This window comes from Podarcis pityusensis (assembly GCF_964106645.2).
Source record: "Podarcis pityusensis genome assembly, chromosome: 14".
Classification (NCBI taxonomy): domain Eukaryota; kingdom Metazoa; phylum Chordata; class Lepidosauria; order Squamata; family Lacertidae; genus Podarcis; species Podarcis pityusensis.
The window spans coordinates 45519445-45533764 of record NC_138039.1 but is presented as its reverse complement, the minus strand read 5'-3'; the positions used below and the strand labels follow the sequence as shown (position 1 = coordinate 45533764).

Below are 14320 nucleotides of genomic sequence, written 5' to 3'. Positions count from 1 at the left end.
GTGTCTTTTGTGTTCCCTCCCATGATCCAAGACAGAATTTCTGAACAGGTCCCTGCCCTGTTGCCTGATCCAAGCCCTCGTTGATCTGCATTATTTGGGCTGTGGTTAACTCGGTGCTCAAAATATCCTGGCTGGCTGTTGGCAGGCACTCGGGAGCGGATGTTTGATGGCTCTTGCAGGGCTCTGGGATGCTGCTGCTGCTGCCCGGTGACAAGTTCCAGGAATACGAGCACGGGAGAGGGAGATGCTGAAACAACTCATAAATAACGGTAGCAGGGACACTTTATTAAGCGCTGTTTATTGTACAGGACGCTCCTTCGGCAGGGCTGCTTCTCTGGCCGTTAATGTCTTAATTCTGTGTAAGAGTTTTCGGTGCTGTTTATTCCAGCCGGCCTTAGTGGGGAGGGAGGCTCCTAGAACTTTTGCAGTGAAAGGGATGGTTTGAAGGTGGGAGAAAGTGGAGAGGAGAAAGGGTTGAACGCAGGGTATCTTGTAGTTCTGGACCAAACACTGTCATCCGGGTGCATATGGAAGGAGTGGGGTCATCGGTTGTTCGACTTTCTATTCTTCTCAGGGATGAGGCCCTTGGCTTTGCTGGCTGGGGCTGACAGAAGTTGGAATCTATCTGTAGATATGGGTTATATGTTGGTAAATTGTCTGAAACTGGTATGGTGTTCATGTCATGATACAAATTTCAGACATTTTGAGCTGGCAGTGCATTGTGGTGGCCGGGGAGCCGTGATGTATTCCAAGCTCAAATTGCCTGCAGACAGCAAAGGCGCAGGCAGGCAGGCAGGCAGAGGTGCGAGCCAGGGAGGGCTTGCTCAGTAGGGCTTGGCAATGTATCTTGGCTGCTTCTTCCTCCCCTATGTTGGGGTGGAAGAAGCAGCCAAGATACATCGCAGACATCGCAACATATTAGCATATCTCGGTGTTTAGCTGCTGATATATCGATGCTGAAAACCAGATATCGCCCAGCCCTAACCATCTGGGGGACCATGGATTTCTCACCACTGGTGGACAAGAAACTAATGTGCATGCACACTGCTCATTTCCATTAGTCCAGCCAGAATACTGGGCCTGAGGCAGCTGCCTCACTTTGTCTAATGATAGAGCTGGTCCTGCTTTGAGAGCTGGTGGGAAGGAGCAAAGTTTCAGAAACTGAGCATGACCACTGAGAAGGCCCTATCCTTAACCCTTGTCCCCACCCTCTTTTTGTGGTTCTGCCAACCTTTGAATTGCTTCAAGGATGCTGATAAACCACCACCACTTCCACCAGACTATTTCTTATCAGTCTTGGTTTTATATACCGGTATATAAAAGATTTCTTTGTTTACAAATTATCAGTCTTGTTTTGACTACAGCCTTGTTGGAACTCACTGCTGGCGATTGCTGTTAGAAGGACAGATGGCCAGGACTTTGAATTGGGCATCATCATCATCATCAATTGAATTTGCTAGTTGCTTTATCTTGCCCAGGGCAACCCAAAGTGACTTCCAACCAACCAAGACAACCCCCCCCCCTCAACTGCCACATAAATACATTAAAACCAAGGTGAGAATGAAATACTTTAAGCAGACCCTGTCCACTTCAAAAAGCCCACAGATAGTTAAAGGCCAAAGCCTGGTTATAAAGGATAGTTTTTGCCTGGTGCCTAAATATATATAATGACGGTGCCAGGCGAGCCTCCCTGGAGAGAGCATGCCACAGACGGGGAGCCACTGCAGAAAAGGCCTATTTTCATGTTGCCACCCTCTGGACCTCTCATGGAGGAGGCAAATGAAGACGATCCTCAGATGGCGATCGTAGGGTCCTAGTCGGTTCATATGGGGAGAGGTGGTCCTTGAGGTATCATGATCCTGAAATGGATTAGAAGCCAGCAAACCTGTTCCATGTTGTTGGCTGCATGGAATTATCTCAGGAGTTCAGAACTTCCAAAAGAGAGGCTTTCCCCTCTGGCTCTATTAGCACAGCATATGGAGGAACTATGCACCAGCTTGAGGATGATTCCTGAATCTAGCTGCAGTCGCTGCTGAGACTCGCTCTGTTCTTCCCCCCTCTTGACAAATATAACTTGTAAGTTCTGAGAGACAGGGGCCTGTCTCTTTTGCCTATGCTGAGCACTCTGTTCATTGATGCTCTCTCTATTCCCTAACCTAGTGCCTTCCATATGTTAACTGAGCTACAACCTCATCATCCCTGACTGTTGTCCATGCCGGTTGGGGCTGATGGGAGTTGAAATCCAACAATATCCAGATGGCGCCAGCTTGGGGGAGCCTGCCTTCTATTAGTGATAGAATCATAGAATTGTAGTGTTGGAAGGGATCCTGAGGGTCATCTAGTCCAACCCCCTACAATACAGGAATTTCAGCTGAAGCATCCATGACAGATCACCATCCAACCTCTGCTTTAAAACTTCAAAGGAAAGAGATTCCACAACCTCTGGTGGGAGACCTTTCCTTGGCTCAGATCGCAGCCGACTGCTTAGTATAGCATCTTGGATTTTAGACAGATGTTGTCTACCCCTTATAAAACTTTCCAGAGGCCAAGCATGCCTGTGCTTGTCTTCTCTTTTAAAAAGGGTCTCCTTTATAATATTGCCCTGTGCTAAACCTTCTTGGGTTTCAGGTTAGGATCAATATGGCAGTTAAGTCCTGCCTATGTTTGCTTAGAACAGCCTTCCCCCAACTTTTGACAACTCCCACCATCCTTGACTGTTGGCCATACATGGGAGTTGGAGTCAAAAACATCTGGAGGGTCTGGCTGGGGAAGCAGGTCTTACAGTTTTCCAGGTAAATATGTTTAGGATTGCAGTTTTTGCAATAGAAAACGTGGATCGGTGGGATTTACTCCTTGGTAGGTATATATAGGATTGCAGCCTTACATCTTTGATAGAAGTTTGATCTCCCTGTGAAATTCTGTTCACATGACTTCCCCCTGGTTCTTCCTTGTGGCTTCCAGTTGTTGTCACGCCATCTCAACTTTTATAGACACCCTGAAGCTCTTTGTAACCTTGTTCACTTGCAGGTAACATTAATTAGTGTTTAATTATCCTTGGCACAGCAATTGCTGGCTTGTGAAGGAGGGTCCCTCAAGGAACATAAACCTTTTGGCTAAATGCATGGCGCCACTTGAATGGCGATGGAGAATGGCTGGGCCTTGCGACACCTGGCAAAACACCTTTTCTTGGGTGCAGCCTAAACAGTATGGCGGCCACGGCTGTTAAAGAGATGCTTATGGTAGCCCTGTATCACAAAGGTGCAATTGTGTGTGTGTGTGTGTGTGTATGTGTGTGTTTGCATTTGTCCTGGAACTCTATGAAATTCTGTACCTCTCACATTCTGCAAGCTGAAAACTCCAATTCTGCAATGGGAATACGTTTTACGTAAACTTAGCAGCATCACAGATTTGTTTAATCTCTCTGTGTTTTTTAAAAATTGAGTTTTACTGTGGTTTTTAGTTTAGCTGCCTTCTAAATATCTGAACCAGGAGATGGTGGGGCTGAACACCCCGGTATCTGAGCCATGGCCTGCCGTAGGGGCTGCTGGTGAAAAAGGAAGGGCACTCTGCACATATTTAAAGGCATTTCCTTCTTCTTTTTTGCCTTTAATTTTATTTTACAAAAGTGCCAAAGATACCTTGGCAAACACACAAAACATCAGGATACTCTCAGAACAATATATGTGCACATGAGCTGGACGGATTATATTTTGTCCTTATATCTATCAATGGACACCAGAAATCTCCAGCCCTATTTGAAAGCTATACCTTGCTGCAAGACCAATATTTGGTGCAAGACCAATGAGTAGCCATGCCCTGAACTCACAAGCCTCATGTGCTCACTAGCCTTGCCCCTAGCACCCACCCCTTATTTGTGGACGCCAGTGGGTAGGGCTAATCTGTACTTTTGAATAGGAGAGAGGTGGCAAACCATTTTTTTTTGTAAGCCTAAAGGCCACGTGGCATGGTGGGTTAAACCACAGAGCCTAGGACTTGCCGATCAGAAGGTCGGCGGTTCGAATCCCCAAGACGGGGTGAGCTCCCGTTGCTCGGTCCCTGCTCCTGCCAACCTAGCAGTTTGAAAGCACGTCAAAGTGCAAGTAGATAAATAGGTACCGCTCCGGCGAGAAGGTAAACAGCGTTTCCGTGTGCTGCTCTGGTTCGCCAGAAGCGGCTTAGTCATGCTGGCCACATGACCCGGAAGCTGTACGCCGGCTCCCTTGGCCATTAAAGCAAGATGAGCGCCGCAACCCCAGAGTTGGCCATGACTGGACCTAATGGTCAGGGGTCCCTTTACCTTTAAAAGCAACGTTCCCTTTGGAGCGTGCCAGTGGTGTGAGAGGCAAAAGTGGGCAGAGTCATGCATCTAAGTTCAACATCTCTAAAACAAGCTGGCTTCTACTTGTGCACTGCCCTCTCTCTCCCCATCCTGACAAGCAAGAGGCAATATCAGAGTACCAGGACTTGTTCCAGCCAGGCAAAAGCATTCCAGGAGGATGCAAAACAGGGCTGGTGAGCGGTGTAGCCTGGGGAGAGTCTGGAGGGCCTCAAACGGGACGGCTGCACTGGGTGGAAATAATTGTGCATATGAGTTTGCACAGTTCCAATCCTTCTTCCCTTGGCCTTTCCTTGGCGTACATGGCAACCAAAATGGTCAAAGGCCTGGAAACGATGCCTTATGAGGAACGGCTAAGGGAGCTGGGCATGTTTAGCCTGGAGAAGAGGAGGTTAAGGGGTGATATGATAGACATGTTCAAATATATAAAAGGATGTCACATAGAGGAGGGAGAAAGGTTGTTTTCTGCTGCTCCAGAGAAGCGGACACGGAGCAATGGATCCAAACTACAAGAAAGAAGATTCCACCTAAACATTAGGAAGAACTTCCTGACAGTAAGAGCTGTTCGACAGTGGAATTTGCTGCCAAGGAGTGTGGTGGAGTCTCCTTCTTTGGAGGTCTTTAAGCAGAGGCTTGACAACCATATATCAGGAGTGCTCTGATGGTGTTTCCTGCTTGGCAGGGGGTTGGACTCGATGGCCCTTGTGGTCTCTTCCAACTCTATGATTCTATGGAATTGCTGTCTTTGCAGAGACTGGTCCTGTTTTAAAGTGCCTTTAGCCGAGACTCCCTTCCCCAGCAAAGTGTGACAATCAGCATCTATTTGAATTTATTAGCATAATTATTTAAAGGTTAATGAAGTGTTTTACGGGGTAATTTCAACCTGCTGTTTCCTTGCCTTCCCTGGCGTATCCGCTGACCCTGTAGAAAGGCAGCAATTGGAAGCACCCGCCCGCATCATTTGGCCCCTGACTCCCGCAATCTGAGCGAACCGTTGTCATTCCATCAGCTCTTATCGGGCGGGGGATTTTGGCTCCTGAACGTGCAAAGTACACGGCTGACTCCAGTTTTGCAGGGAGTGTCCCCTTATTCTCCAGCTGATTCTGCTTCTTCCACCCAGTAGCCCTTTAATGAATCTTAAGAAGGTGGGCAGGTGCGGAGGACTCCCTGGTCCTGAATGGGGTAACTGTGCCCCTGAAGGACCAGGTGTGCAGCCTGGGAGTCATTTTGGACTCACAGCTGTCCATGGAGGCACAGGTCAATTCTGTGTCCAGGGCGGCTGTCTACCAGCTCCATCTGGTACGCAGGCTGAGACCCTACCTGCCCGCTGTCTGTCTCACCAGAGTGGTGCATGCTCTGGTTATCTCCTGCTTGGACTGCTGCAATGTGCTCTGCGCGGGGCTACCTTTGAAGGTGACCCAGAAACTACAACTAATCCAGAATGTGGCAGCTAGACTGGTGACTGGGAGCAGCCACCGAGACCACATAGCACCGGTCTTGAAAGACCTACATTGGCTCCCAGTATATTTCTGAGCACAGTTCAAAGTGTTGGTGTTGACCTTTAAAGTCCTAAATGGCCTCAGTCCAGTATATCTGAAGGAGCGTCTTCACCCCCATCGTTCTCCCCGAACACTGAGGTCCAGTGCCGAGGGCCTTATGGCGGTTCCCTCACTGTGAGAAGCCAAGTTACAGGGAACCAGGCAGAGGGCCTTCTCGGTAGTGGTGCCTGCCCTGTGGAATGCCCTCCCATCAGATGTCAAAGAGAACAACAGCTACCAGACTTTTAGATGACATCTGAAGGCAGCTTTGTTTAGGGAAGCTTTTAATGTTTGATGCATTACTGTATTTTAATATTGTGTTGGAAGCCACCCAGAGTGGCTGGGGAAACCCAGCTAGATGGGCGGGGTATAAATAATAAATTATTATTATTATTATTCATCAAAATTCTGGACATCGCCATCTGTGTGCAAAGCTTATCTATTCCATTTGTACCATTTGAATTTGCTTGATTTCTCCTGCTCTGGAGGGTAGGACTCAAACCAGTGGCTTTAAGTTACAAGAAAGGAGATTCTGGCTAAGTACCAGGAAGAAATTTCTGGCAGTAAGAGCTATTCAAGAGTGGAATGGTCTTCGGGAGATTGTGGACTCTGCTTCCTTGGAGGTTTTGAAGCAGAGGTTGGATGGCCATTTGTCATGGATGCTTTAGCTGAGATTCCTGCATTCCAGGGGGCTGGACTAGATGAACCTTGGGGTTCCCTCCAACTCTACGATTCTATGATTCTTCCCCCACCTTTCTTCCAAGAACCTCAAGGTGACGGTTATAGTTCTTTCCCAGCCACCCCTCTCAACAACCCTGTAAGGTGGGCTAGGATGGGAGAGAGAGTCACTGGCCCAGGGTGAAATTTGATGGTTGGGCAAGGATGTTTCTATTTTTTAAAAAAAGTTTTTATGAACAATTTCAACATAAGAATATATCAAAACATATAATACTCATTATTTCCCCCCCTTTCCCCCCACTCCCCATCAAGCCCTCCCTCCCCCCTGAGACTTCCCTCAGCTCCTCTCTCTGATTTCTCATCACATGTTGTTCTCTAAATATTATAAAATTATATCGATCCTTATATTATGTATCTACCATGTTATCAATCAGTAAGTTTGTGTATGTTTATTCAAAACCTACCAAGGAGTCCAATTCATCTTGTTGTCTTTTAAAATACAGTGGTACCTTGGGTTACGTACTTAATTTGTACTACACTTGATCTTAGCCAAAAGGCCGAGAAGCGATGGGTTACGTACTTAATTTGTTCCAGAGGTCCGTTCTTAGCCTGAAACTGTTCTTAACCTGAAGCACCACTTTAGCTAATGGGGCCTCCTGCTGCTGCCACGCCGCCGCCGTGCGATTTCTGTTCTCATCCTGAAGCAAAGTTCTTAACCTGAGGTACTATTTCTGGTTAGCAGAGTCTGTAACCTGAAGCGTCTGTAACCTGAAGTGTATGTAACCCGAGGTACCACTGTACTTTGTAAAAAGTTCCCATTCTTCTTTAAAGTGACAGTTGTCCTTATCTCACAGTTTGTATGTCAGTTTAGCCAATTCTGGGGCAAGGATGTTTCTCCGGTCCCAGGGCCTGATGCCAAAATCATTGTTAAATGTGGGGTGATTGCAGGCTAGACAGCGCCTGCCACCCCACTACCTGGGGATGAATTGGCAAAGTGAGAAAAATAGATCACAAGGAGGGGGGCTGCAATATCCTCCTCCCCCAATCCTCCAAACGCTTTCTGCCCTGACCTACACCAGAGTGACACCAGAATTATCACGCAGGACAGTGATCTCGATAGTCTTGCTCAGTTAGTTTCAATATACCGTACTTTTCAGTGTATAAGACTATGTTTTTTTCTTTAAAAAGCATGCTAAAAAATGGGGGTCGTCCTATACATGGGTAGTGCATAGGTTGGACGTTTGATTGGTTGCTGCCAAGGCGGTCAACGGCTGTTGTGCGTATTATTGATTGCTACATTAATGGGTGGTGTTGATTGGCTGGCACTCCTGCAATTGGGGGGGGGCAATTGGCAGCTTCTGCCGGCGATGGGACAGACAGGAGGCGGACTTATTGATGCGTGCAGGTGAGCGATTTTCAGCAGTCCCCCCTAAAAAAAGCTCAACAACCCTGGGCAATACTCTGCAAAAAAGCTAAACAACTCTGTGCCCTCTCCCCTCATTTTATTAAATTTGAGTCCCCACAAATAGGGGGTGTCTTATACATGGCGGTGTCTTATAGACAGAAAAGTACGGTAGTTTCATCTTGCTCAGTTGAAATATCTGGCAGGAATTGTGGGCTTCTCAGGCAATGGCTGTGTTTAAAAATGAGGGTGGCAGAAAACAGGGGGAAATCCCAACAGAATGACAATAATTTATTTATATGCTGCCCATCTGGCTAGGTTGCCCACAAAGGAGCCCACAGCTTCTGGTGAAGCGGATTGGTGGTGATCATTACCTTGTAGGCCAGTGCAGAACATTGTCAAGTACATTTTCTTAAAAGCTATAATTAAGGAAGCAGCCGTTCTTGTCCTGCTGCCTATTTAGCATGCAACTGAGTGCGCACGTGGGTTTGATGGTGATACTGGAGAGCTGTGGAGAAATTGGCAGGACTTTTGTGAGGAAGCTACCCCCAGCTCCGATGGAGCCCAAATCTATCAGCTACATACTGGAACTTCCCTTTGAAAGTAGCAAAGCAGTTAATATAGATTTTAATAACTGGTAAAAACTCTGGAAGAGCGATCGGACGTTTACAGCATGTTATTCCTTGAAGGAGAACTACTTGAAAATGATTTACAGGTGGTATTTAACTCAGAGTAGGCTTGCTAAGGGGGACACGGGTGGCGCTGTGGGTTAAACCACAGAGCCTAGGACTTGCAGATCAGAAGATTGGCGGTTCGAATCCCCGCAACAGGGTGAGCTCCCGTTTCTCGGTCCCTGCTCCTGCCAACCTAGCAGTTCGAAAGCACGTCAAAGTGCAAGTAGATAAATAGGTACCGCTCTGGCGGGAAGGTAAACGGCGTTTCCGTGCGCTGCTCTGGTTCGCTAGAAGTGGCTTGGTCATGCTTGCCACATGACCCAGAAGCTGTACCCCGGCTCCCCCGACCAATAAAGCGAGATGAGCGTCGCAACCCCAGAGTTGGTCACGACTGGACCGAATGGTCAGGGGTCTCTTTACCTTTACCTTTACCTTTTAGGCTTGCTAAGATGTTTAAGACTGAATCAGATAAGTGCTGGAGATGCAATGAGGTAGAGGGAATGTTCTTTCATATGTGGTGGACCAGTAAAAGGGTAAAACAGTATTGGGAAATAATTTACAATGAATTGAAAAAAAAAGTATAAAAAGCACTTTTCAAAACAACAACAGATCTCTTTTCGTTGGGGATAATTCAGATGGAAATTCCCAGGTGTCAAAAAAGGTTATTTGTGTATGCCACTACTGTGGTCCGTGTTTCGTTAGCCCCAAAATGGAAAACGAGCAAGGTCCCAACTAAAGAAGAATGGCAGCTTAAACTGTTGGAATATGCACAACTTGCAGATCTAACTTATAGAATAAGACAACAAGAAGAACCTTCGTTTAAAGAAGATTGGAAAATGTTTATTGAATATATGGGGGAAAGTTGTGTACACTAGAAAACGTTGGCAGCATTAAGATAAATTCAACAGTGTAAATATGTTTTGATGGATGCAGTAATGGAAAACTGAATTGTATAGTTTATATAAAATATGCAGGGATTTATGTTATGCAAAATAACATAAAGAGAAGAAGGGAAGTCAGTGATATTTTAAAGTTGTTTAAATGAATATTCTAAATTGTAAAACAGAAAATTTAATAAAAATTATAGGTAGATGATAGATAGATAGATAGATAGATAGATAGATAGATAGATACAGTAGATAGATGGATGGATAGAAGCAAAGCAGAACATTTTGCACAAATTTTGCAGGAATATTTCCATACATCTTGAATGGGATGCCTGTTAGGATCTCCTTGTCTAAAGTGAGATCTGGTATGTGTGCATATGACCTTGTGGTAACCCAGTGGATTTATCTGTTTCCCTTCAGAGACATTTCCCTCCTTTGATTCCCATCAATGGCATTGACAGAGACTTTACCATCTTCTCCCTGTTTTCTCCTTTCCAGGTCAACACCTCCTGTTTCCTGCTGTGGCTCTCTGGGTGACAGTAGGATTGGCCATCTGCCTTGTCATCCTCCTGGTTGCCCTGGCGTATGTGTGCCAGAAGAAAATTCGCCAGAGCTGCAAAGAAGAGAGAGAGAGAGCTGGTATACATAAATATAATCAAAGTGAAAGAATGTCTTTGTGCAAGTCCCCATTGGAGGGTTTGTAGCGCTGCGTCAGAAACCTGGGTTTGCATGAAGACAGGGCAGGGGAGGGGAGCAAAAGTGACAGCGTGGCATGGGACCAAGAAGGAAGAGACACCAAGAAAATCAATAATAATAATAATAATAATAATAATAATAATAATAATCCTACTGAAAAAGAGGGATGTGGTTGGCGCTGTGGATTAAACCACAGAGCCTAGGACTTGCCGATCAGAAGGTCGGCGGTTCGAATCCCCAAGACGGGGTGAGCTCCCGTTGCTCAGTCCCTGCTCCTGCCAACCTAGCAGTTCAAAAGCATGTCAAAGTGCAAGTAGATAAATAGGTACCACTCCGGCGGGAAGGTAAATGGCATTTCTGTGCGCTGCTCTGGTTCGCCAGAAGAGGCTTAGTCATGCTTGCCACATGACCCGGAAGCTGTACGCCGGCTCCCTCGGCCAGTAAAGCGAGATGAGCGCCGCAACCCCAGAGTTGGCCACGACTGGACCTAATGGTCAGGGGCCCCTTTACCTTTACCTTACTGAAAAAGACAGAAAAAAAGAAGAAGGAAGAGACACTGAAATTGTGGTTTAAAACAACGGGAGAAGTTTGAGTAAAGTACTATGGGGTATTTGAGGTTGCCACATCCTTTATCTCCTGCACATGAGACAGCTGAGGAATGGAAGATGCAGATGTTCTGAGTACAGCAAGTTGGGAAAGATGCTGAAAGGAGAGAAAAAGAGGATGGTTTAAACAAGAGCAGAGGTTTGAGTAAAGCAGGGATGGAAGGACACCGAGAGGGGGAAATGGTGATTTTTAAAAGTGGCAGATGTTTAATAAGAGCGAGCAGGGGATGAAAGTGGCAATTTAAAGCAAGTTTTTAGTACAGCGAGAAGGGAGTTTGGAAAGGCTCTGTTGTGTTAGCTTCTTGGTGTTAGTTTCTGAGTTGTACCCATCTCTGTTATTTCTCGTTGCTAAAAGTGGCTTGTTTGCTTGTTAAAAAACAACCCCTCAATGTTTCTGTAGTGTGGACCAGCTTTCTCCTGCCTGGTGTTACTAGACTACAACTGCAGTGCTATTTTTCTGGGGGAAAAGAGGTGCCGGAACTCACAATGAATGCTTCCCTTATTCTCTTATAATGGCAATGATGCCCACCTGAAGTTCTGGCTGGAAAAAAAGCCCTGCCATTACCCTGACCATTGGCAGGGGCTGATGGGAGTTGGAGTCCCACAACAACAGGAATACCATATGTTCTCCATCCTTGATCTGAATCTTAATAGTATCAGTGAGTCCAGTACTACACAGCTCCACCTGGCCTGATAATGGGGATATTTAACCACTGGATGGCAGTGTTTGGTTTTTATTTTTTAACCTTCCTTTTTGCACTTTTTTTTTCCAGCAAGAGAGGAACAGGATGAAGGAGAAGGATCCAAGACAGGTTAGTCAGATTTTGTATCTTTCTGGCAGCCCCAGAGCAAGAACTCTGGGGTGGGTCATGTGCTAACAACTGTAGCTTGCCAATTTACTCATCCTGGCCAACGTGAAACTGTGCATGGGGGGGGGGGGAGCAGCCTGTTTCTGATTGTATGTTCTGGGCTGAAAAGTCTAAAAAATAATACAGTGGTATCCTGGCTCTCAAACGCCTTGGTACTCAAACAACTTGGAACCCAAACACTGCAAACCCGGAAGTAAGGACACTGACAAACTGGAACGTGTCCAGAGGAGGGCAACCAAAATGGTCAAAGGCCTGGAAACGATGCCTTATGAGGAACGGCTAAGGGAGCTGGACATGTTTAGCCTGGAGAAGAGGAGGTTAAGGGGTGATATGATAGCCATGTTCAAATATATAAAAGGATGTCACATAGAGGAGGGAGAAAGGTTGTTTTCTGCTGCTCCAGAGAAGCGGACACGGAGCAATGGATCCAAACTACAAGAAAGAAGATTCCACCTAAACATTAGGAAGAACTTCCTGACAGTAAGAGCTGTTTGACAGTGGAATTTGCTGCCAAGGAGTGTGGTGGAGTCTCCTTCTTTGGAGGTCTTTAAGCAGAGGCTTGACAACCATATGTCAGGAGTGCTCTGATGGTGTTTCCTGCTTGGCAGGGGGTTGGACTCGATGGCCCTTGTGGTCTCTTCCAACTCTATGATTCTAAGTGTTCCTGTTTGCGAACATTTTTCAGAAGCCGAATGTGCTCTGTTTTGAGTGCCACACTTCCGTTTTGAGTGTTACGCTGATGATTTGAGTGTTACGATTCTGATTTGAGTGCCACACTTCCGTTTTGAGAGCTACGCTGAGGTCTGTTTGTTTTTGCTATTTATGTTGCGTTTTTGTTTTTGCGGCTTTTTTGTTTTGTTTTTGTGACTCTGTGGAAACCAGTTCAGCTACTGATTGATTGATTGTGTGGCTGCAGTGCATGGTTTATTGCTTTCATTTTATGGATCAATGATCTCGTTAGATAGTAAAATTCACGTTAAATTGCTGTTTTAGGCATTGTTTTGAAAAGTCTGGAACGAATCAATCCATTTCGCATTACTTTCTATGGGAAAGCTGCCTTGGTTTTGGAACGCTTTGGTTTTGGAATGGAGTTCCGGAACGGATTAAGTTTGAGAACCAAGGGACCACAGTAGTAGCAGAGCACTAGATTGGGTCAATATTATTCCTGCTGTTCAGGCTAGGGGTTCTGTTGAATTTGAAGCTGGAGCAGCGCTATATTTTTCCTTCTATCTTCAGTGTTTGGGCTAGGGGTGCTGTTGCATATGTGGCCAGAATGGCACGACATGTACAGCTTTCTTCCAACACGGAGTGCTTTGAGAGCATCACCACCATGGTTGCATGCCTAACTTGGGTGCCACGAGGAAGGGCTGTAGCTCAGTGGTAGAGCTCAGGCTTTGCATGCAGGAGGTCCCAGGTTCAATCCCCAGCATCTCCAAGTACACCTCTTTATTTTGCCTTTGACTGCTGAGATATATACGACCTCATCTGCACAATGCATTTAAAGCAATATCGTGCCACTTTAAAGAGCTGTGGCTTCTCCTGAAGAACCATGGGAATCGGCTTGTTAAGGGTATTGTCAGTACACCCCTATTCCTCCCCCACCGAACTACAACTCCCAGAATGGTGTAACCATCAACCCCTGTTCCCGGGGAATTTCCGAGAACTGTAGCTCTGGGAATAGGGGTTTCGTAACAACTCTCAACACCTTTTGCAAACTACAGTTCCCAGGAGTTTTTGTGGGGGGAGCCAGGACTGTTTAGAGTGTTATGATCCTGCTTCAAGTGTGTGGTGCAGATGGGACCTGTATTAGGATGCACACTATTCTTCTGACGTAAATTTAACAGATTTTAATAGCGTCTCTTTATATGATTGTAGCCCACCCTTGTTAAGGAAAACTTAGAAATCCTGTAAATCAGGGACGTCCAACTCCCAATAGACTGGGATCTACTCACAGTATAAAAAAAACATGGCAGTGATCTAACCATTGCCGTAAAAAGACTGGCAGTGATCTACCCAAAGTTGTGGAGCTTTTTTTAGTAAGCCAAAGTTTTTTTGTTTTTTGTTTTTGCTTTTTTGTAAGGAGATTGTGCTATAAATGCACAATAAATAAGTGTGAGTGGGGGGAACTGTGTCTGAACCCTGGAGAGCTTCTGCCAGCCAATACCGATCTAGATGGAGCAGGGGTCTGACTCTGTCCAAGTCAGTTTCTTATGTCCCTCCCACCCACCGATACTGACTTGGAGCAGAGAATTCCCTGATGTGCTGCAGCAAGCTCTCAGCCACACAGGCCTCTGATAAACTGGATTATCATTTTAATAAAGTGTGATAGCTGCACTCGGCTGTAATCAAATGGATTAATTATAAGCCTGGTGATTCCCTTTATCTGCTTCTGAGCACAGCAATAGACACATTGCACATAGATTGCCTGGTTTCTAATCTTTCCTTGAGAGTGCGGAGGCTTCAGGCATCGTCGTCTACCTGTGTGACTGCGGTATTCGGGGGGGGGGGGGAAGGGGAGGGAAGCAGGCAGTGAGGTTTGCAGATTTGTCCCCCTCCTTTTGAGAAGTAGTCCTGTTGTGCTTCACATCCACATTAGGCAGCGGAGCACAAGGATGCAAATTGAGGGTCCATAGCT

At 46.1% G+C, this 14320-nt stretch overlaps 1 protein-coding gene across 2 annotated transcripts in view; it reads left to right on the top strand.

The window, feature by feature from the left end:
• CD276 (CD276 molecule) overlaps positions 1-14320 on the top strand; it is a 45904-nt gene that overhangs the window by 26632 nt on the left and 4952 nt on the right. Inside the window, exons 5-6 of one of the 2 annotated variants that reach the window (XM_080980522.1) lie at positions 10014-10154; positions 11594-11628. In XM_080980522.1, the coding sequence (XP_080836648.1) occupies positions 10014-10154; positions 11594-11628 (176 nt within the window). Of the gene's footprint in view, positions 1-10013; positions 10155-11589; positions 11629-14320 lie in introns of both variants that reach the window. The other variant, XM_080980521.1, reaches the window with a different exon arrangement.